Source organism: Doryrhamphus excisus, chromosome 3 (assembly GCF_030265055.1).
Source record: "Doryrhamphus excisus isolate RoL2022-K1 chromosome 3, RoL_Dexc_1.0, whole genome shotgun sequence".
NCBI classification, from domain to species: Eukaryota; Metazoa; Chordata; class Actinopteri; order Syngnathiformes; family Syngnathidae; genus Doryrhamphus; species Doryrhamphus excisus.
Genome location: NC_080468.1, coordinates 21,230,530 through 21,257,088, shown reverse-complemented (window position 1 = coordinate 21,257,088; position 26,559 = coordinate 21,230,530). Strand labels below are relative to the sequence as shown.

The window sequence follows — 26,559 nt, the reverse complement described above, 5'->3', positions numbered from 1 at the left end:
TTGAGTGGGGGGTGGTGGTTAGCTTTTTATCTTGAAGTGGAATATGTGAACACTGGTGACTGCACTGTGGGCTGAAAACAGCATCAATATTTTATGAGAGCAGTTACAGGCCACATATCAAATTTGAGTTTTTCTGTGGTCCTGGCAGACCTAAATGCTGCCAAAAAAAGAGCAAATATATGCCGGGGAATACTCCAACATGGAGTCACTGCCCAGTTTCTCTCCTTCTTCTGTCATACAGTCCTTCCCTGACTCATTGTTGCCGTAAAACACAATCAAAAAGGTTCCACAACATTCTCAAGCCTACAGATCTTAATTGCAATGCAAGCCTCACTTGTAAAATTGCACAATTAACACTTTTTTTTTAACAAAAAAGAAAATGTGCAGACAATCCCCAGCGTGCTGGGACTTCAAAAGGCAGCGTGAGGTGCTGCGAGGAGCCGTTTCTTTTTCTTTCTTTATTTTTTTTCTTCCTCTCCTAAAATCCCAAGACGTCTCATTTTGGAGTGTTGGTCTTGTCTAGCAGTTTGGAAATGTGGGCTCGGAATTGCTTTGCCTCAAATTAAAAAGTTGGTTACTTGCACCCAACACAAATGGGATGAAGGTCGCCTTGTTTCATTACAATTTTATTGTGGAATTGATCTGTGCTGCACTGGCTGTCGATACAAATGAATAGAAGGCACACACACACCAAAGAGAAGCGGCTGATTTTCTATTTGAAATGTGTGCTTTCCCACAATAGTATTGAAGAGAACGACACGTTTATCCTTTAGAACAAATGGGGACAAAAAAGTTTTTAATTGGCCCTCTCATTTTGCTGAGTAGGGCAGCAATAATAACATAAAAAGTTCAACACCACTGCAGACTGTAACCACAATCACAACCATGTTCTTAAAGGGAAAACAGCACTTTTGGGGAATTTCGCTATGAAGACTCAACAAGATCCTTGTTTGCTGTCAGCATATTTTATCTAAGGACTGGAGCACAAGTCTTGTGCTGGAAGACACAGCCATCCCAATGACAATGAACATCGTAAGTGTTAGCTACATGGGCGATGTGAAATCAATGCGCCGAGGAAAAACATTTCGGTCATATTACAATAATCAAAATACGACAACATTAGTATTACATGTCATCAATGTACTTGTTAATGCATGATTGCATCATGTATAATTTTATATGAGTTTTTTTAGAGGCCTTCCTTATTAAAATGGGTACCTCCTTATGTGTGCAATATTAGCTGGCTCATACTAACTCGTTTTTTCCCGTTATAACGCAGAGAAAAGCAAAATGTAGTTCTTGTTGACCACTGAATCATTCATTACATTAACACGTATATTGTGCAATACAGCAGCACTGTTATTATAGCGCCTATAATAACAATAGTAATACAAATGTTACCTACACTCCAGTAGCTGAATAACATTTTGTAGCACATGCTGGACGCTGACCACCCACATGCTGTTATTGCCATCTTTTGAAGTTCATTAAAAAAACAATAAATTAGGGAGGTTGCCTACAGCCAAAGCTGCCAGCATTAATTAGAGATACCGGTGGTTATTTGCTTTGGTAAACCACACATCCGCTGACTGTAGTAGACTTAGAGGTTAATTGAAAAGAAGAAAGAATTATTTCAAGCTCCTGTATTGTATCTTATATAGTGCCATTGATGTAAGATCAGAACTATCATGAAGGACAATGCTTTCATCAAACACTTTGGCCTTTTTCATCATAATATCACATCAGAGCGGTGATGTCCCCTGAGCCTTGCCATGCTCCTGCACCCCCCTCGTCTTCCCACATTCTTCCAACATGGCTGAGTATGCTGATTAAAAGTGGAAAACAAATGAGATGAGAAGTAAATCCACCAGGGCGTGAGCTGGAGGAGGAGACTATTGATCAAGCAGGGGGCCGTCCAGCTTGTCAATATCGGCGCCTCTCCTGAGACACCATGACAAAAAACAGGGGAGGCAATATTTATTACTCTTGTGTATTCTTGTGTGCGTGCCGTCTTTTTTAAAGATCAAAATACACTTGGACTGACTATTCATGCATGCTCCATCTGCAACACAGAGTCAAAACAGGCCAATTTAGGAGCCTAAGCGAGCCTTCTTTTCCACAGCCAAGCTCAGCATGGAACTGAAAATGACTGAAGGGAAATTGATATGTAATGAACAACTTGATTTATGAAATAAATAATGCATATAAAGAACTGCATTGCTAAAAAAAGTTTTAAAAAAAGTAATTAGAAGTGTTATTTTGCAGGTGAAGTACATCTGAGGCCATTATTGTCACAGCAGTACTGCAAAGCTGTTTTATAAAGGATCTGTCATTTTGAAATATGTGTGCTTTCAGATTTAGATACAAACATTTCTTGGGGAAGTTGTAATATAGTTTGCCCTGAGCTCTGGCTGCCAGAGAACCAGTGGATCAATTAAAATCCCAGAATTCTTTCAAACCTAATTTACGCATTTTGATTTTTCGTTTGCATTCCAACCCAACTACAGCATGTGCAACATGACAGGCAAAACTGAACTTACAGGTAAAGCAACTCCATCAAAGGAAAACATAGTCATGCAATGCACTCCATAACGTAAAACCCATCTCTCTGTTGTGTTTAGCAGAGTGGAACTACTGCTTGACTTTTATGATGCAGTGAAAGAATGACTGCTAGCCATCTTCTGTCATGCGGATGTGCATGCAGCCCCTGTGCATGTTGCACCGAAACAGTGCAGTTTCATATATTTAGTATGTAAATCACATGATTCCCATGTCTAAGGCTAGGAAGAGCACTGAATAAAAATATCTGTCAGTCAACTTCAGTGGTAAGGTACCATAAATAAAGGGTGGAGCCATGTTCACTGCAATCTGATCAGTAGACAGAGAATGCAGGAATTAAATGGAAAGAAGACAGAGGACAAAAAGAAGAAATAAAAAGAAAAGCTTCCACTAAATTCTGGATGTCCTCCATTGATGTTTACAGTGTCACATTTCTACAGTAAGGGTAAAGTTGTATAATTCTGATTCTATAGGGCGTAATCCTTATAAGATCCCCCCAGAACACATGAATCACCACCAAGGACGTATGAAATTCCAAGCAGGGTTTCAGCAGAGGAATCTATTAGTGCGTCACTGCGATGGGGAATGAAAGATTATCGCCCTCTTGGAAAGCCACCATTTATCACTTCATTGGCCTCCTTGTTCACGCCCGCCTCAAAGTGCCGCTGTGCTCACGCTATGGAAAATCCATTACTGGTCTCGGCACAGGGTAGGAGATAGTTTTAACAAGCAGAAAATATAGGGAGCGCTACAATTGTGTTGGGAAGACCAACATTTTCTCACAAAAATTTCGGAGGAAATTGCCCAAAATTATTGAACAGCGTTAAAACTGAATTACATTCATAACTTTCCATCCAAACAAGTCTCGGTATTTGAACAGGCTGTGTGCACACTCCACAAAATAGTGGTAAAATGAATTCCTTAAACAATATTTTGGATGCATTTTTAAAGAGGTTATCAATATTTCTCAACTACTTAATTTTACTTAATTCTATTTACTATGGCTTGTGCAAGGTTAAAAAAAAATCGTTATTGTGACGAGTGAGACCAGACAGTGTCCGCACAAAGCTTGAGCATGATCAGCATTTTTATTTCTCAATGACTGTGTCCATTATCGTACAGTTAATGTTTTCTGAGAAAAAGAGCACCCAGCTAATATCGCTAATGCTCCCACTCAGCAATAATATTATTGACTTCTCTTTTTAAAGAGATAATGATCTACATGCGGACAATCTTGTCACTATTTTAAGTTTCTAGGTAACACAATCAATTGTGGCTTCGGGAAATTGTCTGCCTTCCTGCTCAAGGATAGAGTGTATTTGGATCTGTATCCTTCAAGGAGAGAATCACGCCACTGATTGGATTGTTAAGCCAGCTCAGTAGAGTGCAGTGTGAAATGATTACCAGTGGGTATTTAGTGCCAAAGCAAAGCTATAACCACCATATTGAAAAAGAAGAAATAAAAAAAATGAGGCAAGAAAGAGAGGATGTGCCAAGATGAGCCCTGATGACTGTCCCTGATCTTCCACCCCGGAGGAAGTAACTTAAGTTGCAAAGAGAATAAACAACCAGCTTGTAATATTCTAGAAAAGGACATCAAACTGTATTGCCGCGGGCGTTTCAAAGGTTTCTGTTGAAGGCAAGCTGGAGAAAGCAAGGCCAAGCAGAGGCTACATGTTGAACTTATTGATTGATCAGCAGCCACGGGTTCAAACATGTGCACAGTGTCAATCATTCGCAAAGTTTGACTACCAAGACATCTTCCTTTTTTATTTGACTTCTTTCCTCTCCTCCTCATCCTTTTATTTCATTCCAAAAAAGAGTCGAGGGCTTTGATGGTGTTTGCATTTATCTAGAGTGGTCTCAAAGCAATTACTAAGCCTTGTTAATTGTCCTTTAACGCACATTGTGGCTTAAAAGCGATCCCGTTCTTTAATTAAACCCGACAAAGCAGTGAAGGCTCTGCACTGGATCGACATTTAAGCAGAAACTCATTAAGAGCAAAGGAAAAGTTTCAGGCGGAAGTATTGCTCGTCTGGCTAAGACACTTAATGCTGAAGGGACGAGCAGCTACTTTTAGCCAAGCTGTCACCAATCCTCGGCCCTGCAGAGGTCCACCTTCAACCAATCCAACTCTGGTTCTTGACATGCTGACTCCTCATGTTCGGTGAAGCCAAAATTCTCTTTTCATTCAACGTAAAGGTTCTTTCATTCGTCGGCACATAATTTTGCTCAAAGCGTCTGCAAATGCAAAGATAGCTAAGGCCTCCTCCAAGTGGGCATCCATCCCGAGCCGGTCGTCTTTTTGCGTGCATATGATAAAAGCACGCCAAGTAATTATGCAGACGAGGTTGAGACTAACGAGGTGGCCGTCACTTGCACGACCGGCTGGCAAGTGGCAGCGGCGTTGAGACAAGACATGGTGGGAGGAAAAATAAACTTGGAGAGAGTTAAGATGGCCAACAAGAGGTCTTCCTCTCACACTTTTCAAGGAGTTGATATGACCAATTGGATCAGCAAGCTTGAGAATGGCTTGAATAAGAAGAAGAAGTTAGAAGAAGCACAAAGGGGCTAAAACATCACATGAAGGCTCATTTTAATCCACTCAGTTGAGAAAACAAGCGACTTTCAAGTAAAATACAAAGTCACCAGGTTTGACAAGATAAGCTTATTAGTTTCTCTTTTGGCATTTTGTGCAAGGATATTCTTTTATGTTTCAGGTTGAGAAATTACAGTTTGTCAATATGACAAATAATCTTCAACCTAAAAAAAACTGCAATAATGTCGGTATGCATACAATACAGTAGTATGTGTTTGGGTACAGTAAGGAAACAACATGCAAAACATAAAACTTCAAATTAATAGCAGGTACTTCTCCAATAAATACTTGTGTCCGAAATAGAGATACAATATATGGGCCGTTATACATCCTGTACCTCACTTAATGTGTACTCTGTCGGAGCTCTGCACACCATTTGACTAAATAGTTCATAGCCAAATATCTGAATAGGAATACTTGTATCATAACACCCCTGGTATGTGTATACAGTAACTTCAGTCGGTGCATAAAGACACAATACAAGCAATTAGTATGGCTGACAGCGCAGTGCATCAGCAACTAGCTTTACTGTACACATGCACACAGCCAGCAGATGCAAAAGGCTTTAAAATAGAGAACTTCTCACACACACACACACACACACCCTCTCGCCTTCCCCTTAGGGCCCAGCATCTCCCTCTCCTCCCTCTCCCGTTCGCATGAGAATGTGAGACAGAAACAAAGCTGAGCAACAGCACACCATCTCCGTCTGAGTCGCTTCCAGATGAATAAGGCACAACACCAAGTGGCCCACTTATGCGCTACACAGAGACAAATAGACCAGTCAATCACTGCAGGCTGTGACTGAATAACAAATGTTCTCATGTGTGTGTGCAAATGCAAGATGCTCAACATCATTTTTTTTCCTAATTTGTTGTTCCAAAAACTGTGTGTGCATGAAATGTGATAGCAAATATATTGTAGTGTTGAAGAAGACAATATAAAAGAGACAGTTTCTACAGGAAGGACACATTAAATACACAATCTGATCCACTTAAGAAGCAGAAACATATGCTCACCTTTTTCAGAAAGCAGCTTTCCTGTCTTTTAGAAGCACAAACTGTATTCTATATTTACTGCCCAATACATAAGATCAGCCCAATTCCACTGGCACCCTTTGGGTCTTAAAGGGGAAACACACTTTTTTTGGAATATACCCATCATTCACAAAGCTTATGTGAAACATGAACAGCTGTTTCTTTCTCTTTCCTGTGCATTATAACACGAGAAACCAAATTAATATGAGCTAGCTAACAATGCATGTCATTGGGACACACCTCTTTGGACCATGAAGCCCTCTTGAAAATTAAAAAAAATTATAAAAAAAACCTCTAACAACATGGGATCGTTTGATATACTCTAGGTATTTCCAATGATGTGCGTTGTTAACTAGCTCATATTAACTTCTTTTCTCGCGCTAGAATGCACAAAAAAGGGTAGTAGTATTGCTTCCAATACTACAATACTATTAAATTGAATTAATTTATTCACAACAGTCAATTATATTGATTCATTGTGTTGCATGTTTCTTGGCTGCACATCTTCCAGTAATGTGTGTGTGGAAGTTTGACACCGCAGGTCTTTCAACACTTTTATTCTGTCATCTCTGACAAACATAGCAGTTCAAGCACAAATGCTAATGAATCACGAATAAATACGAATAGTGACACTAATAAACTCTCTTTGCAAGCCTTTACTGCAATCTCATTGAGCGCTGTGTGTGCACTTGCTCACTTCCGCCTTTGTCACATTGACAAAAGCCATCACATAGCTGTCCTTGGCTATGCCTGCCGGTAACTAAAAGCTTGTAACACAAATTTTCACTCACAGTTCAGTTCAGTTTTTTTTTTTTGCTTGTTGGTTGAGAGACCCGTATGCCAAGGTGCCACAGTATAAATGAAAATAAAAAAAAAGAAGGGCATTACTCTCTGGCATTTGAGAATTGCCTCTAGACCCGGAATAGGGGTCCTGTACCATTCAGTAGAAAATGTGTAACCTTTGTCCTCACATGCTGCTGTAATAGTCGCTGATGTGCTGTGTGTTGCAGTAATGGAGATCACTTTTCAAAACCGCCGCACATCTGGATTTATTTCTGTCCATGTGTGTGACACACGTCACATGAACCATCACTCTGAAGAATGTCACGGCACAACACCCCCCCCCAACTGCAACTGGCCTTCATAAATCATCAGCTATAGTGTCAATAATGTTGAGCACCTCTCTGCTGAAGTGGAAAAAAACAACAACAAAAAACACAACAGTGGGAAATTGCACTTACGCATTTGTCTGAAGTGGCAAATTTATCAAAGGAAAGTCATCTTTGCTTTTGACACTGGTACTGTGGTGACTGGGACTGACGCTCAAAAGTGTTCATAGTTGATTCATAGATGTTAGACATTCCGTGTTTGCATACAACTTTGCGGAAACAGTGTGGGTAAGGGCCTCGTCAAGATTTGTTACTTGGGCAATGAGCGTGCCAACATGGCGAGGAGGTTCTGTGATTTATTTTGGCAGCCCTACTTCTCTGCTTCTGTTACAGAGGCGTGTGCAACCTCCGGTGTTTATTAAGTCATAAAGCAAAGCAGACCTGCTGTATTTGCCTGCAGTAAGACACAAATAATATGATTTGAGGGAGGAAACTCAACAGCAAATAAAGTGTTTCTCATAAAAGACAAGTCAGAAAAAAATGTTAAACTTAAGAAGTGAAGCGCTAAAAAAAAATACTGCTGACACCGTGCCACTACAGCCCGCCTTTACGAAGACAAAAGACAATGCAGAACCGACAGATTTATACAGGTGCATATTCAGTAAAGTCCTACCTTGGCTTTCCAGAGATGTCTCAGAGAGGTGGCCAACTCAGACACAATTTGTCATGAGTCAGCTGACGCCAAAGAGAAACGGTCGAATATTTGCCGAGTTAGTGAAGAAGAAAGGTCCAGGGAAGAAAGAGAACAAAGCGTCGGATTAACCGAGGCCACGTTGCCGATCAAGTGGATGAAAAACTCATGGTGAGAGATACAAGCTGGCAGAAATGACGAAGAAATACTCCGTCAAGAAGATGTAATCATTCCATGGGGAAGGAAAATACAGTATGTCCTGTCATAGAATGTAAAGCAACGCATGCACAATCTTCTCTTGTCACACAATTCCATATTGAGCATTCTTTGACAAGATCACATACAATTACCATTCATTTCATTAGGTACACCTGCAGTCAAAGTCATTTTTTCTTTGTGCAGGTGCAACCGCGGAGTGTACACGGTCAAGGCAGAAGGTGAAATAGCGCAGACAAAAGGTCTTAAACCACCAGCAACAAAGGGAGCAACTCAGTTGGTTTTGCTGTGGTTTGTGACTTTGATCAAATCAGAGAATGGTCATTGATATAAATGTTTAAAACAAATGATATTTGTTGGAAAATTATATTTCGAGCTTTTTCCTCTGCTGCCCTCAGCCCGTTTTTGATATATTTTTTTTGATCTAACACTAACACTCATACAAATCACACACTTCCACACAGCTATCCCCTCAGGCAACAACTGGACTCTAGCCCTGACACTACATCCTCTCCATCATAAGGCTGTCCTATCTCTGGAAAGACAGTCAGTGATGAGATGCTCTCCTAGGTGGACTCGTCCGTGAGTGGCGGGAGCCTGTTACTGCTACAACTCATCATGTGTAGCACTAACAACATAGACTGAAGTAGGTGGTACAATGCAACATCTTACTTTGGCTGTCGCCCCATAACAAGCAAACAAGTCTATCAGCCTGTTAACCTGTCTAAGTTAAGCATGTTTAAATGCAGAATTCTAACAAGAAGGCTAATTTAAATTTTAAAAGGAAGCCAGCCTTGCACCATTCACTCGGACAAAACTTTGGGACTTACGGTCACTGCAGAAAGAGCCTCCGTAGGACGTCATGGTGCAGTCACAGGTGAAGCCCTCCCACTGTTGGAGACACACCCCTTGATGGTAGCAAGAGTCCTCCGTACAGGTGGTACTGGGTCCTAAGAGACACAAGCTTCCTGTTAATGGGAATAGATCATTCTAGCCTACTGGGCGGTAGAACGAGCTTAAAAGAAATACAGTCAACAGAAAACAAACAAACATGGCTGACAGATGGGGTGACCTTCCAATGCACTTTTACAAGTGGGAAATCTTTGCATTTTTCTGGAATGCTGCATGTTCCCTGCTTAGTTGCCCTGGCAATAAAACCTACAGTTGGCCTCCAAGAATACTTCTGCAGCAGGATATTAACTCGGATGCTTATGTTGAGCTTTTATTTAGTATCATTTAAAATTCCGTTTAATTTCAGACTAGCTGTTAAAATATCATTAATAGTATCACCCAAGGCAACATTTTTAGCTACACTACACCCGATAGATATCTATCAACTATAAGAAACCAATGATGGGTTGGCGGTTACCACTTAAACATAAAATACCAATAAATAATACGACTATATTGTTATTTTTCAGTTTTGGCTTTATAAATTATAAATAGAGAAATTTTATTAACCATATAGACAGGCAGTTCTTAATGTCTCTCTTTTGCAGCATTTCTTGAAATGCTGACTTTTCAACTGTATTAAAGAGCAGCCTTTGTTTTGCGATGACTCCCTGTGACCATATACCACTTTTTGTTTGGTTTGTATTTATTTATTTATTGTATTTATAAATGTATATATTTTATAAATTGTATTTATTTAACATTTCGTTGGCAATTTCACTGCTGTGTTATTGTGCAATGGCAATAAAGGAAGTCCATCTATTTTGCTGACCAAAGTCTCAGTGAGTGTTGCCTGTCACAATGAAGGCTGATGGTGATGTCCTCGTGCAACATAAAGTCAACACTTTTTCCTTGTGTATTTTGTTTCTGTTAAAGCTGGCTAATTACTTGGTGCCTTAGGAAAAGCTTCCCTAACCAGCGGTAATTAGGCATTTTGTCCTATTTAATAGTGGAGAGCTCTTTGACTATTGATCAGATGCCTGAAAACAATCAACATTCTTCAGCCAAGCGTGACATATCATCTTCCAAATGTTCATTAAAAATGAGCATGGACAGACAATATGGCTGCCTTAATCATAGATAGACAGACATATAGCTTGTATAGTCATTATATAATGAATGAATGACTGCAAAACATATATCCAATAATAACTTCCAAAATAATAATAAATGAGTGAATTTACATATACAGTGGAACCTTGGTTAGTATCATTAATCCGTTCCAGAAGGTCGGATTACTCTACATAATTGATTCAAAGAAAGTTGCAAGTGCCAGTATTTGATAAAGAAACACTTCATGTTAAGTGAGGTTCCACTGCAAATGATATCAGACACTGTAGTTCTCAGCATTCTGCTACTTGTTTGTACTGTTTGTTAGTACAGCACAGAAGAATTGTACTCCACATATTGATATACGTTATATAAGTTTTTAGCACTGGCTGTTTATGCAGAGCTACAGTCAATCAAGATACCGAATCCTGCAAACTAACTGCCTTGTCTGCAACAAAACAAGGTCAAAACAGGACAAAGTCGTTAGCAAACAGTGGTAAAGTCCGAGTTTTATCACACAACTAAAATCTAAACAAGGAGATCAAACTCTGTGGTCAGAGCTGGACAAGCAAACACCTCAGAGTGAGGCTGCTAGGCAAGCACATAGAGACGAGACACCGAAGAGACCACAGATACTTTTCACTGCTCCAGTGAGAGCGTAAAGGCCTGCGCCAGTCCAGGAGCTTCTGACCAAAGGACTGTCAAGGCCGAGTCGGTTGAAGCAGAACCACTCAGCTCTCTGGCACATCCAATCATTAGCTAATATTAGCATCAGCAGAACTTGGGTGCTGGTGGGAGTAAGTGTGATGGCTTAATGCCGTTTTAAACTGTGTTTGAAGTCAAGTAAATGTGGTGTATAACTGTAGGCAGGTAATGAGTCTGGCTGGCAGAAGTAGCAATGTTCCAGGAGGGTTTGGTGGAGGTGGCATGAGGGGGAAAAAAAAAAAAAACGCTGGATCAGTGCCTCATTGAGTCAGCCAGTGTGGCCCCTGGGGAAATCAAGCCTGTGCTCTTCGACGCTCAGTACGCCAGTGGGATGTGGCGGAGGGGTAAAGGGGAGAGTGTGTGGGAGGAAAGAAGGAAAGAGGGGTGGGGGGCTATTGCCAAAATCCAGTGATATATCCAGGATTAACTGGGCCAACTCTGGGGGCGCATGTGGCTGGAGACTGCGGCGGAGAAAGTATATGTGAGGTAAACACACAGGAAATGTAAGATTAATGAGGCAAATGGCGAGGAAGGCGGGGGCATGGCTGAGATTAGCTACACTGAGAGATTCTTCACTCATGCAGGTTTTATAGCGCAATAGAGAGGATTTACACATGACGGGAGCTTAGACTGCAAAGGCTGCCCAGGGGCTGTGAGAGCACGGGCGTGGCCACTGGTGTGTATCAGTGAATAACAGCTACACAAGTGTTCCGTAGTACCAGGCTATGATTTCACTTCTTTCGTTATTTTAAATTTGTGATTTAAAAGACTCACCGTCGCATCCTCGGTCCACCTGGCCCACCCTGTGGAGGGCATCTGCAATCAGGTCAGGGAGTCTCCCGTTCAGGTCCACAGAGGCTAGGCAGCCCTGGTACCCATCCCGGGACGCAATCAGCTTGGGCAGATTACTGTACATGTTCTTTATCACGCCACCGATGTACAGCTCTCCTGTAAAACACAATAATACAATTATAGCAACATGAACTTAGTCTAGTAAGACCATCATTTGCGAAGGAGGTAGGGGGTGTCACAAGACGACATGATGCAAGAGATTGGTTTCGCAAGAATGACATTTTAACATTCATTTGAATAAATTCGGCATATGGATCATTTGTGTTGATGGCCTCACTTTAACCCCCCGTGAGTTCATTTATCGTGTGATTAATTAATTTATGTATTATTGTAATACTTCTTTCTTTTGTGACACCCCTAAAATGCTAGATCAAGCTGCTGGATGTTGACCACTCATGATACTTGAAATCCATGAGAGTTATGCCGTCTTATTGCGTTCACAAAAACTCCATTGTCTACCTCCACGGTTGTTAATGCCAATGTGTTTTGATCTGGCACTAATTACAGACCTTGATGGTAATTTGCTTTCTTAGACCACAGCCATAGCGACTGTGAAGAACTCTGTGGTTAGCTGAATTGACGACTTATTAATTGAGAAAACAGTTTCCTACTAATTTCAGTGTGCTTTTTGTGTTACTGTATACAATATTGCACATAATAGTGCAGGCTGAAAACATGGCTGTCACCACGAGACACAAGGAGTCGTGGAAAGCGTTTCCCGGGAGACATCCACGTGACAAAATGCTTGTCGTGGCAGAGGTGTTGAGAACATGATCCGATGGTTTCCCGATCCTGAGAGAAAAGCTTTACGCTTGACGTGAGGTGATTGTAGCACATCCGACTATATCATTGAAAATGACATTTCACGCTTTGGGAGATTTACACTGTGCACCTCTTGAGAGGGGAAAAATGAACACAGGCAGCATTTCCTGAGCAGGATGATATTTTGGTGGAACTTCAAATAAATTGCATGAATATAAATGTGGTATGCCTTAGAAATGTCTTCCGTTGCGGCCTTCGGGAAAGTGCCTCAAATGCTGTCGTACTGACTCATGAGGCAAACTTTCAACTTACAGCCTATGAGACGCAATGAGCCAAGAGGTCATTTGTACGTGGACTTTGTGTAATGGAATAAGTCAATGATGTTTGCCGACTTCTCTCCAGAATTAATGAGGACTAGACACTCCATGTTTTCCCTGCTGGAGGGGCTCCCTGGGCCTTACAATCAATGTAATGAATTCATTAGCTGTCTGACTGAGTGACACACTGAACTCTGCAGCTGGGACAACCATTTAGCAAACATGATATTATCTTTATAGAGTTCGTCTCTAAAGAACAAAAAGCGTGCCTTCAAGATTCTGACTGCTTCGTCATTAAGCGCTATCGGGCTGCGCGATGCATAAAACAATCCAACAATCCAACAATCCAGGTGAGGGTGTGGGTTTTTTTAATGAAAGACAGGGCTTTCTTTGTTGGGAGTACACCCCCAAGACATGTTTTGTTCACCGTGTAAAGCACTAGATACTCACAAATTGTACTCAACCAAAAATATGGTCAGGACACCTTCTATTTTATTAATGATTTAATTTAATAAGTTTGGTTTTAATTATACAATGTTTGTCATGTATCTTTTTTAATTATTTGTATCGATGCTTCAACTATTTCTCTACTCCTATTTGAAAATGGTCACCAACTAAACGTAGCAAAGGAACAAACAAGTTTAGAGTAGAGTAGACTGTATGATTAAATATACTCTGCTTCTTCCTACTCCTTTTCAGGCATGTTCAATCCATCCATTTTTTTATACCGCTTATCCTCATCAGGGTTGCGGAAGCTCGAGCCTATCCCTGCTGACTTCGGAGGAAAGGCGGGGTACACCCTGGACTAATCATTGGCCAATCGCAGGGGACATAAAGAAAGAAAAAACATTCACACTCACATTCATACCGATGGACAATTTAGAGACGTCAATTAACCTAGCATGTTTTTGGAATGTGGGTGGAAACCAGAGTACCCGGAGAAAACCCACACACGGGGAGAACATGCAAACTCCACACAAGTGGAGAGTCAAACCCAGGTATTCCAACATGCTAACTACTCGTGCAAGCCTCTTCAGGCATGTTGAAAACTCAAACTCGAGTTGATCAACTGATCACATTTACTTTTGAATGATCTAATCTTGTCATGACATTCAACCTAAGTGTCTTTCATCACTGGCTCTTGGCAGAGTCTGATTATGATTGTGCTACTGATCCAACTTTTTGCTCTCCAATAAGTTTCCTGTGTGTTACAATGATGAGTAACCACTTTCCCGGGTTGTCCTGGCCTGACTCTGCTGTCCGAGCTGTGATGATGAATGCTTGTGCAGCAGAAGTGCAACGGCAAGCGATCCAAAAGACACCAGCAATTATAGCTGTGCAGACATTGCCAGAGACCGAACACCTCTGCATTGCCATGGTTACTGTAATGACCTCTCAGGGGCCAGCGGAGGGAGTATGGAATGAAACAGGCCCCTGACACATTTGCACGGGTCAATCAAGAGTTTTCGGAGGCATTGAACCCGTTTGTTTCAAGAGGTGGAGTCCATTTTGTAGATCTAAACGGAGCTTCTGATGTTGAATTATTTAATTGAACAATGGAACATATTCCATCAATCCAGCCATTTTCTATACCGCTTGTCCTCATTAGGGTCACGTGGGTGTTCTGGAGCCTATCCCAGCTGACGCTGGGTGAGAGGCAAGAGTCCAGGGGTACATCCTGTACTGGACTGCACATAAAGATAAACAACCATTCACACTCACATTCATACCTATGGACAATTTTGAGTCGCCAATTAATCTAGCATGTTTTTGGAATGTGGGAGGAAACCGGAGTACCAGGAGAACATGCAAACTCCACACAGAGATGGCCAAGCGGAGAATCGAACCCAGGTCTTCCCAATCCCTTGACTGTGTGGCCACTCATTCACTGTGCAGCCCATGGAACATATCACAGCATCATTTGCCTTATTTCTATGTATTCTGATGTCCTTGATTTCAATGAGGGCAGGGGTGTCCAAAATGTGACCTTCAGGTCCATTTTTATTACAAGTAAGAATAGGTTAAATCAGTCAGTTTTCTACTAATTACAATGCATTACTTTTAGTACTAAATGCAATCAAATGGGTGAAATTTCTGCAATGCAGTCAAGGCAGACGTTTTCAATAACCGGGACAGACAGGAGCTGACCTTTACACAGAACCCAAGGCCTGTAATTGGCTCTCAAGTGAAGTGATGTTATTGTGGTCTGTTTCCCCACCTCCGTACACATGCTCAGATAGCATTGGGATTGAAGTTCAATAATGAAAATAAGTCCTGAATGCACAAATGGCTGCTTTAATCACACCCCACCCCACTACCTCGACCATTTCCTGAGCTAACACAAACTATTAAATGCCTTTATGTGATCTACTCTTCTGACCCGTTCACATCAACAGTGGAAAACTTAAATGTACAAGCTGTTAGGTTTGGATGGTTGCTTTACAAGAACACTTACTGTACATGAGTTGGTTTTATCTTTGCAATGCATCGCCTTGAATCCAAAATGGATAATTATGTCCTCGACAGATCAGCCAGCTGTACAAAACAACGTGACACGAGGCTGTGATACCATGACAAAGGTTCTGCATTAAGCACTGCTTTTGCATTCCGCAGGGTTTGCGCAACTAATTGGAATCACATCTTTAACATGCACACTTTACGGCCGAAAATAGAGACTGGAAATTAGATGAGTTCTAACAACTATTGATCACTTTGAAGTTGTGTTTGTCGAGCAGGAGCGCACCAGCCTTGCTTGCCTTTGGGCATCTGGGGATTTCTATTGCTAAATAATGATGTTTCTCCTGACAGCAGTGATTGATTGCATCATGAGGCATGAGGTGATAAAAGGAAAAAAATGGGCTTCATATTTCGGATGCTTTTTAATTTAATGGTTTTATTACTTTGAATTTAAAATAACATAGTACATATTTAGCCAGCTACTGCACCCAAAGTTGCAGCCCTGAAGCTTTATTCACTTTGTATTCATCTTGACTCGTTTGTTCGGTAACCTTGTCTTCAAGCCTTCAAGATTCTCTTTCTTGCCAGGAAAGAAAAAAAAACAAAAAAAAGTATTTTCAACAGATCACTTGCTCCTATGTTCCCCATAGAGCTAGGAAGTGTAATTGCCTTTTGATGTAATACAAGTAAAGAACGGTTAAAGCATTTGTTGACCAGCTGACAGAGGTGAAGTAAAAGGGTACAAGAGTGCATGCATTTGTAATTGGATTTTTCGGTGTGCAACATTCAATATGATACCAAGGCGGACCAATTTCCCATGTTGTACACATTAAGTGAGGGACAAGAAGTATAACTGCCCACAGGTATGTGTTTACTCTGTAAAGAAATACAGTGCAGCTCAGCCTTTGGCTAGCAGGAGTCATGGCTAGAGATAGTGCCAGTCCATCAAAATTTCTCTACCATCAACAAAGGGAGAAAATAATTGTATTTATTGGAGATATTGTTGTAAGCTGCACGGTTGTGGCATTTCTAAGATGGTCAAAAGAATAGTAATCTCAGCAGGTAGGAATGGTCATTGACTGAAATCGTTAATATCAGGAAGGAACAAAAAGGAAGGTGATTACAGTGACAGCAGCGAGGATGAAATGGTGTCAGCAGTGAGAAAGGTTTTTGTGCATTGTATCCCCTCCCTACCCGCAAAGGCTCCGATTACAAGAGGCTGGAGTTGAGACATTCATTCCATCTGACGTGAGGCAGTAATCCAGTTACACTTGGTGTGATTTGTTTGGTTATTATCATGAAAATGTTCTCAGGGTGTGCTTTGGCGGGGCTTCATTGCAAAATCTCCGCCTCTGTTGCCATTCCCGATACTCCACCAGGTGAAATTGAAGCTGTGTTAAAAAGGAAATTATATAGATCCGGGCATTCCACTTTGCCTAAAAAACATCATGCAAAGCTTGCTTCTCCACCTTGGGCTTGACGCAAATATTGAGTTCCTGCAGAAGTTGGTAAAAACAAGGAACTATAAAAAGAAAGGAAAGGATACAGTCTAAAAAATGGAAAATACTACTAAAAACAAATTAACTAATTTTCTCAATTAATATAATGTTTATTAAGATTAAGATTATTAATTCAAAAAATCAAGGAGTCGTCGTAGTCGCCAGGGTTCTGGTCAACAAAATTAAATAACCACCAGGGTCTGTAATTAGCACCAAGTCAAAAAACATTGTCATTAACAGATAAAAACAACTGATGTTGTTGTTTTTACCTAACACCCCAAGATGGCAGATTTATTCACGTCATAATAATAACATTAAATAATAACATTATTAAGTGACATAAAATACCTCAACAGTGAATAAAGCAACATTTGCTCTGGACCAAAAATCACTCCCTACTCTCTATTGCTCTTTATTATTACCATATCTAACTTATTGTGGGTCGATGAGGGGAAATAACTTTAAAAGTACACTTCACTCACTAAATGTACTTCACAAAAGGTCAGTTAGGATAATTCGCAATGTTGCTTATAGAGAACAAACACAACCATTATTCCTAAAATCACAATTATTAAAATTTGAGAATTTATTAAAACCCGGTGACCTTTTGAACAGCTAAAATTATGCATACAGCAAACAATACCCTGCTACCCACACACGTACTAATACAAGTCTTCTCAACAAGAGAGAAAAAATATGGCCTCAGGGAAAAATGTAACTTAAAAATATATACAATTATGTAAGAACACTGCAAAAACGTGCAGACATGCCATAGAGGTAGCATGACCACTTTTTTTTTTCCCTTGAAATGTGTTTTTGTCTTAGTCCATGAAGTCATCATAATTTTGTTAATTTTCAGTTGGCAGTACACAGGCAGTGGTAAACGTATCCTGTATTGACTGACCACAACATTAGTTACACTTTCACAGTAGCACAAGTAGCACATGCATCCTGCATGTATGGCTGACATAAACATGGTAAAATATTACATCAGTCTAAATATGTTGCAGTATGCATTTTGAAATGTAAAAGTTATTTCATAACGTACACCGGCCACGACCGTGCATCAGTCACTGAATGTGTTTTTTTTTTTTTTTTTTGTCTGCTTGCTTTGGGTGTTTTCGTGGTATAAAGTCAGTTGGAATACAGCTTGTAGTACTGAATATGGTGCTTTTGAAAACATACAGTCAAGAAGATTACAGATTATTATTATGTGTATTGCCATGTTTGCATGAATCACCAACTTTACACAGCTCATTTGAGAAATTCCATTTAACACTCATGTTTGAGCTGTGTGTAAAACAAATACCTCCGCTACAAAAGAAGAGAGTTCCTAATACATTTTGTAAAGAACAGGAAATGTGTGAGGCTCCAAGTGGCTGTGCAAATTGATAATAAACTGTTTACTTAATGTGTTTTTTTTTAAGCATTAGCTTTAAATGCTTTTTTATCTCATCCATGACATTCTGAACAGGCTGTGTTCTCAAAGCTCATCAAGAATAGAATAGAATAGAATAGAATAGAATAGAATAGACTTTTTGGCATAATTGTGGACAATTGTCATCACTTCGATGCCCACACTCAAAATATCAATCCATAGCTGTCATTGCTGTCTCCCTTAGCCTCTTATGCTGACAAATTGATATATCAAGACTTCTTTTTATTTTGCTCATCCAAACAACAATGAGACTGAGAACAGGGAGCACTCACACACAAAACAAGAAAAAATCTTTCTGCAAGCAAGATAAAACTTGTTTTGTGCTCTTGTATTTGGTACACAGGTACAAGCGCACACCAGAGAAATTGTGGGAATTGCTTATTGTTGTTATTTGTACTATGGGTTTGATTCCCAGACCGTTGTAAGTGTTTGTGTGTGTGTGGATATGCCGCACAGTCAGAGGAGAACACATCACCTCTGTGCATGTGCGTGGTGTGTTTACAGAGATGTAAGACGGAGGGGGAAATTGCTGGAATGTGTGTTGATGGTTTTGTCAAAAAGATTCCTCGTGCTGCCTTGTGTTTTTTCTGTTATACATGACGTGGCAGTACAACGGCACATTATCTTTGAAAGAGCACAATCTAAATGACGTGAGGAATGAACATGATGACATGCTTGGGTCTTTGGAGTTATTGGTTTAAGGCATGACAATATGCAGTAGTGCGAAAGTAGAACATCAAAATAAAGATTGTATACTGTGGCTTGTACTAAGGAGGCTACTGTTGTCATGGTAACACCGCATCAGTTTCTTCGGTGGATCTTGGGTTTTTTATTGACTCCACAAGATGGCAGTGCCTTAATGTATCATGAGCGGCAAAGATCCAACAGCTTTATTTACCTCTGCATGCATTTTATACATTTTAAAAAGCTACTTTGCTGTTGTTGTGAAAGTCATGTGTCTTACGCTTGCCATGTTGTTGTTTACAATGATCTCATCAGTGCTTTTATTTCTGGCTGAGCAGTATGCTTTTTACCACTAGTACTACATTGGTTTTGTTGCTTCTGCATTGTGCAATATACTTCTTAATAAACCATGTGGTCAAAGAGAGTTACAGTATGTTTCATTTTTTTATGCATGCACTCTAACGTTTTATTAAAAAAATAACTTGTTATTCATATAAAATGAGAGATTTCACATTTTATCAGAAATAATAGCCTCTGCCAAATGATCACCTGCTTTTAATTGTGCTACAGAGACATATCTTCTGATGCAGTTTTTTTTTCTGCTCTAGTTTGGGAGACGTTACCTTTGAGGTCCAGGTTGCGGGCTCCATTGGAGTGCTGAGTCACGGTGCGTGAGTCGATCTTGAGCGTATGTACATTGTTAGCATCCCGGGACACCACCACGTTGTGCCACTGATTGTCGTTGAGCGGCTTGTCAGAGTTGCCCTTCATCAACGATGGGCCATTGCCAAGGTCAAAGACGTAGTGGACGTACCTGGGGAGGGAAGTGGGAACAATGACAAAAATGATGTGTGTGTGTTAAGTGCTCCAAATATAATTCAGCTTCTGTCCTCGTTACTCCTTCATGCCGCACTGGTTTGTCTCGAGGTGCTCAAAGATAGATGACACTTCACTCTCAATGCCTAATAGCTCCATATTTTCTGTGTCACCCATTTTCTGCTGTTTTATTTAAAGTGTATAACACCTGCACATTGGGATGTACGAGGAGACACAGCCTAAATCTTCATTTACTACTCTCTACTCTGTCTTGCCAAAAGCACAATTCATATCCAGTGGCTGGGCCTTCTTGCAGATATATTTTGGCAGAGGAAATTTGGGCTGTTGCATTCAGAACAGCGGCACAAATTCCTTAGCTCTTTGTGTTTCTGCTAGAGAAGAAGAGAAAGGGAGAAACACAAGCAAAAGCCTCTTTTATTGTGTAATTGGAAACGGCGTCTTCGGTATCTACTTTGTGTGTTTCCCCTCCAATCCGTAAAGAACCGGTGTGATGCTCACCCTTTGACCAGTTCCACAACAATGAAGTCGCTCCCATCTCCAGAGTTGAAGAGCATCAGGCCATCGGGCGTGGTGGTCTTAAACTGGAAGAAGAGGTGCATGGAGGCATAAGCCTGCAGCGTGGCCAATGCGAGGTAACTGCCTTTGGTCCGGAATGTCACCGGATCAGCAATGATATGGCGCATGCCAAAGCGGGCATTGAGCTCGCAGTAGGAGATGTCGCCATTCTTGCACTGGTCCAGGTAGGGGACCCCGTTGAAGGCGAGGCCCTGTAGGTGGCCAATGAAGTTAGAGGGCACCACAGCGATGAAGCGGCGCTCCGTCATGATGCCCGTCTCGATGTTGTGGAACTCTAGACGTGTGTGGGCACCAGTCATTTGGCCTGGAATAATGGGAGACGCTGATAAACATCACTCATTTCGACAAATAATGATGTTGCACTGCTCCGCTTTAGGCAATGGAAGGTGTCCAGGGAAATATTCATGCTCTGTTACAATCATTATATCCATTCCATCAGGGTTGCAAGTTTATCTTGAGAGTTTCATTTTATTGCACAAGTTCATCTGCCGTGAAGGAAATTAACAATGACATAATGCAGCGACTACTACTGTGTGTGCCATTTATTTTGCATTTGGCTCCAAAATGGCCATTAAAAGTTCCTGGATGGTCTTTTTTTTTTCTTTTTCCACAATTATACACCAGGGAGGACATGGCAAGGTGATCCGTGGCTCTGGGACATGCTGTGCTCATGCTAAGCTCACACCTTATCCTCTGCTTTCAACCTTCCACCTTCCTCCTCTGTGTTTTTGTTAGGTTCTTTCACTGCATTCGTTAACATGAATAGTGCTAACTCACCTTCCACTGTGACGTTATCCACAGACAGCTGCAGGCTCTTGCCTCTTCGCACTACCTTCACCGTGTGCCACTCGTTATCGTTCAGCTTCTGACCTGCAAACAGTGTCTCGGGTCCTTTGCCTGTGGACAAGCAAGGGAGTGAAATCACAGCACTGTAGGGAAGTTGTGCACCCGTTTCTGTGTGTATGTGTGTGTGAATTTCCACGCTCCTTCAACACAATTTCCACGCACAGTCTGTGACACAAAAAGTGGAGAAAATCCAAACATGTTCACACTAAGGGTTTTCCTGACATAAAATATATGACGTACTACCGGCTCTACTATAAAACCAAATAAGCTCTACTTCCTGCTACTTCTTTTTTGAGTTTGTCAAAGTATGCAATTTGTTTCAAATAAACTGAACTAAACAATATTTACATTTTAAACAACACGTCTTATTTTTGCCAATTCGAATGAAGTGCCCAAACTAGCACCAGATGGTCTTTTTTTGCCAGGAAACCCCAAAGACAGAACGGAACTCAAAGCCAAGTAGACAAGCGTAGTGACCCATTTTAATAGACCACATTGAAGAAGGGGCAAGAATATGGAGAATATGGTGACCGGACTGCCAAAGCCAATACCAACAGGCATACTATAATTCAGTGGTTCATGAGACCGACTTCCATGTCATTCTTATGATGACCCACTTCAGGAAGCAGGCCCATCCTCATGCATCCATGGCAGTCCCCCCCACCCCAGGGGTCCTTCACCGACTGCATCCATCCACCATAAAAGAGTAAAGGCAATGCTTTGGGGCTTTGACATACTGACAGGCTGCCATCCATCCCCACCATCTTTGTTCTCATCTCATAAACAACTTTGACTGATGCCATCCGATACATCAGTTTGCTTTCTCCTGTATAAAATATTCATAAATATGTCTGAACTTTAATCAAAAGAGAATGATTAAGGAAAGGACCATCAGTTTGCAATGGCCGACATTTCACACGAACCAATGAAGAAGTGACAGGTAATTTTTTTTCATAACACACACATGTGCAAACACAGATGTTTTCAATGAAGGACAAATTGCATTGCATTGTGTGGCTCATTGAACGTCCCTGTTGTCATTAACAATCACCTTCATGTCACAGTGGGCATGCTGGAAAGCCAGTAAGCTTTGCTCGCCTGTTATGCAAATAAAAATGCCAGAATCAGACGCGAGCCAGTCGGAGAGGAATGATTACAGCCCGCCAACATGGCGGCCCAAACAACAATGACACACAACACCAGAGAGGCCACGGGCACTTCCTGGCATGCGGGCAGCTGGTGCGCGGAGTCGTAGGGCCAGCCATGAGTCACATGGTCACACATGGCGGTGACAGGATGAGTGGGCGGCGGTTGAAACAGGACATTTGTCACGATCGCTGAAGCATATGCAGACAGTGTGTAGGGAGCACTGGGTGACTGCGGGGAGTGGCGCCCAGTCAAAAGGTCGATGCTCACAGGGACGGACTGTTTTAATGTTACTGAGCTAACAAGACAGGTTAGAATACAATCATGCTTTTGCGTCAAACAAAAGCAATAGATCATACTAGTATACTTAAACATGGGGTCATCATGTTTTGCACGCTTCCGGTTTACCCAATTAACGGGTAATTTCTCGATTTTAAAAGCACTGGTGTGGAATATTCACTAAAGCCTCCTATTCCCCTCCCTCCCACTAGCAAGAAATGTATGATTGCAAGAGTCGATGGGACAACTGGGGCTTCTGACCTCAAGCTCTGGGATTCAAATGTGCTTACAGAGAACACAAGCAGGCAAAATTCTTGCAGACTGGAGCAAAAAATTAAAGCCTGGTCGTCACCTTTGTTAAAATAGCTTTTCCAATGCAGGCTGCCAACAGTGTTGAAAAGAAAGTGCAATTGGAAATAGTCAAATTAACTCCAATTAATTAAATGAATGTATTCAATGAACCACAGAGCATCATATAGTGGTCTACAAAAACAAATAACAGGGGTCTCTAATTAGTAGTGGTTAAAAAAACATTGGCAACCTCCTGATCTTGGAGAGTTTTTATAAACTTCACAAGATGGCAGACACTTCACATGAAGTGTCAGCAGCTTTATCTACCTCTGCATGCACTTTAAAAATGTTGCAACTCAGCATAAGCGCAAGTCATGCGTATTACACTTGCCGTACTGTTTACAATGAACTCATCAGCACTTATAATGCTTGCTGAGAAGTTAGCGCCTAACATTTTTTTACCTTATAATTATTTATAACTAAACGGTCCAGCGGCCCTCACCCCTTTGGTTTCATCCAAATCACGTGGTGGACGTTTGATCATGTTTGGAGGCGCCAGTATTCCCCGACCTTAAACAAGGGACAACTGTACATGCAATGATATTTAACGCTTGCAGCTTTAACTTTGCCAAATCGCTATTGTTAGCTGACAACAAATATAACTAATACATGAGTGTGTGTAGCAAGGGGTGTGGCTTGCAACGTTGTCGCAGGAAGAGGTCAGATTATACACATTCGAAAGCTAGCGCCCTCCCATGCATCTCCTCATCCTTCCAGTTTAGTAAATGTCCCAAGTAGAATCAGAGCATGGACGTTAAACATGGTACAAAAGGACAACAAGTCAATTCTGCATTGCTATGCAATCAAAGTGGCGAAACGTGCACATGCAGCTATTTATTTATCTCTACCATCTAACCAACAGATCTTTGTAGCAATAACATCCCAAAAAGTCCAAATCTGTCATAATCAGGCAGCCATATGGCATCCCCATCACTTTTTTCCACTGTGTGCCTGAAGGAGAAAAGCAGTATTCCCACATATGCACTTCCATTCCTCATGTGTTGTTTTTTGCATCTTTACTAGGGTGAAATCCAGGCTATAAAAATCAGAAATGTTACTGTTTTATTGTATTATAAAAGGGATTGGGGAGTTTGCTGCTGGGTATGAACTAAAATAGGAAAAAAAAACTTGTTTTCCCCTCTCACAGTAAGAGTTTATTCTGCTGTTCAGACCTTGCAGGAGAGAGCAGAGAGGACATTGCGTATGCATCTCCCACACAGCACCAAGGTTCCGGCAGTGCCAACACACTGCTGCACTTAATTGAACCACCGGGGCTTTCACTGTGTGTGTGTGTTAGCTAATATTGTCTTTGTGCCATTTTCATAATTTATTTAGCTATTTTTGGACATTATAAAGACTAAAGTGTTGGCGCAGGAGGGATTGGAATAAAATATGGTGTTGGAGTGTACAGTATATGTACAGTATATGGTGTCAGAAGTCACACTTTATGAAATTGTCTCTCAGTACTTTTTGTCTAAATTGTGTTCATGGTGTACAACCTCAAGTAGTAGTAGTAGTAGCCCTACCTCTCTGATACCTGGCATGGTCTCTCTTTGGATGTGTAATCATATCGAGCTTGGGTGCACTTCACACCTCACTCACACACGCACACTCCACAACTCCGGCATGTTTGAGTGCTCTGCATCGCGGTCGGGCACAGTCCGCTTCCCTTCTTATAATATGATTGGAAGAGATGGGCCATGGCAGGGGTTATGTTCCAAAATGTCGAAATTAGTACTAATGACAAAAAAAAAAGAAAAAATCATAAGAAGAACCTTATAGTATGCTTCTAAAAGTTACTAAATAATTAATCACATTTTAAGTTTAGTTTGTGACATTAAGGACCACTCATAGTCATACAATATGGTACTTACAAATGTAAAGTTACATAACATTATGGTTTGTCAAAGCACCTAAGCCTCAGGAAATATGGTGTATCGGACCGCCTGATTCAAGGCAAAGTTAAGGCTGGATGTAGCGTCATCTCCAGGTTTATGAGATCCCGCCCCAAATGAGGAGTTGAAGTACTTTGGGGTCTTGTTCACAACTGAGGGAAGGATAGCTCACAAGATCGACAGGCGGATTTTGTGTGGCGTCAACGGTGAGTCGGACTCTGCATCCATTCCTCGTGGTGAAGACGGAGCTGAATTGAAAGGTCAAGCCCTCAATTTAGTGGTGGGCTTTGAGTAGTGACCGAAAGGACGTGGACAGAAATTGATGCAATGAGTTTCCTCCATGGGAGTGACTGGCTCTTCCTTGGAGATGTGAGAAGAACTGTCTTCCGGGAGAGGAGCCAGATGAGGTAATGATCTGGAGATGATCTGGTAAGAATACCTCCTATATACTTAAGAGGCTTCGGGGAAGACCCAGGACACAATGGAGAAACAATGTCTCTGGGGAGAGAAAAGTCTGAGCTTCTCTGCTTAGACTACTGCACCCACAATCCGACCCTGGGTAAGCGGAAGACGCAGGATGGATGGATGTACAGGGTGGCTGAAAAGTCCTTATAATTCATTCATATGTTGTAATATTCTCCAACTTTTTTGTGTATGTTCCACAATGTATGGAAATTACAGTAAATCTATGTTATAATTAAATACATAAATAAAATCTATGGTGAATACACCATGGACCAGGAGACGGAATCCAGCACTGCCACGGATGGTCAATTGTGAGCATACCATTAGTTTGTATGTGATGAAGAGGAACGAGCCCTACCCTCACACATACATGCACACGCACATACAAACATCTGTCACTTCAGCAGCAAGTTCTTCCTTCAACACCTTCATTAAATGACTGCTGCACAGCAAGCAGCTGCCTCCAAACAGACTTAAATACCGTCTTACCACCACACACACACACGCGCACACACACAAAGTCCCAGGTGTCTGTGCCTTTGAACAACATCTCTGAATGAGTGCCGCCTCACAGCATGACTCTTCTTCGCATCTAACGGCTGAACGCTCGCCTCCATCTCATCATCCCAAATGCACATGCCCGATTCCACATCCCTGAAATGTCAAGAAACACACTGGTTGTGGGCGTCATCTCCAAGCAATTAATAAATAAAGCACTCTTGCCTGCTTTATTCTCTTTAAACATCACAGAATCCTGTTGAATAATAATGATTTCATTCCCGTGGCGTGATTTAATGAAATTAAATGAAATGAATTGGTCTGCAGACATACGCTCACCTAAAACAACTTTAAATTGTGTATGTTGTGTGGACTGTTGAGTTCCTCTCCTTACTTCCTGGTCTACCAGGTCTTGGGAGACTCAGCACCAAGGTGCAATGTCCTTTGTATCATCCCTACCTCAACACTTGGAGCAGATGGGAAGGTTCTGCATGGTATCACACAGGCCTCCCCCCAGCATATTAAACAGGATCCTCCGAGCAGAGGCCTGAGCACGGCAGGCACTGTAGTACAGTTAGGGAATATTCAAATTGGACAGGCAGACAGTGATATGCAACACACACACAAGAAGGGAGGTTAATGGCTGTTTCCTCCTTGCAACCTTCACTCTTGATTATACCATTATACCGGGTAGGTGGGTGGCGAAAGACCACCACCAACGCCATATTATGCTATGTGTG

General features: G+C 41.3%; 1 protein-coding gene across 2 annotated transcripts in view; it reads right to left on the bottom strand.

Annotated features, from left to right (window-relative positions):
- The window catches only part of LOC131125407 (neurexin-2-like), a 410,351-nt gene that overhangs the window by 145,944 nt on the left and 237,848 nt on the right, over window positions 1-26,559 (bottom strand). For both annotated transcript variants that reach the window (XM_058066943.1, XM_058066944.1), the window contains 5 exons: window positions 21,117-21,236; window positions 20,262-20,643; window positions 19,550-19,740; window positions 11,692-11,865; window positions 9,042-9,161 (listed from right to left, as the gene is read on the bottom strand). In XM_058066943.1, the coding sequence (XP_057922926.1) occupies window positions 9,042-9,161; window positions 11,692-11,865; window positions 19,550-19,740; window positions 20,262-20,643; window positions 21,117-21,236 (987 nt within the window). The remainder of the gene's footprint in view (window positions 1-9,041; window positions 9,162-11,691; window positions 11,866-19,549; window positions 19,741-20,261; window positions 20,644-21,116; window positions 21,237-26,559) is intronic.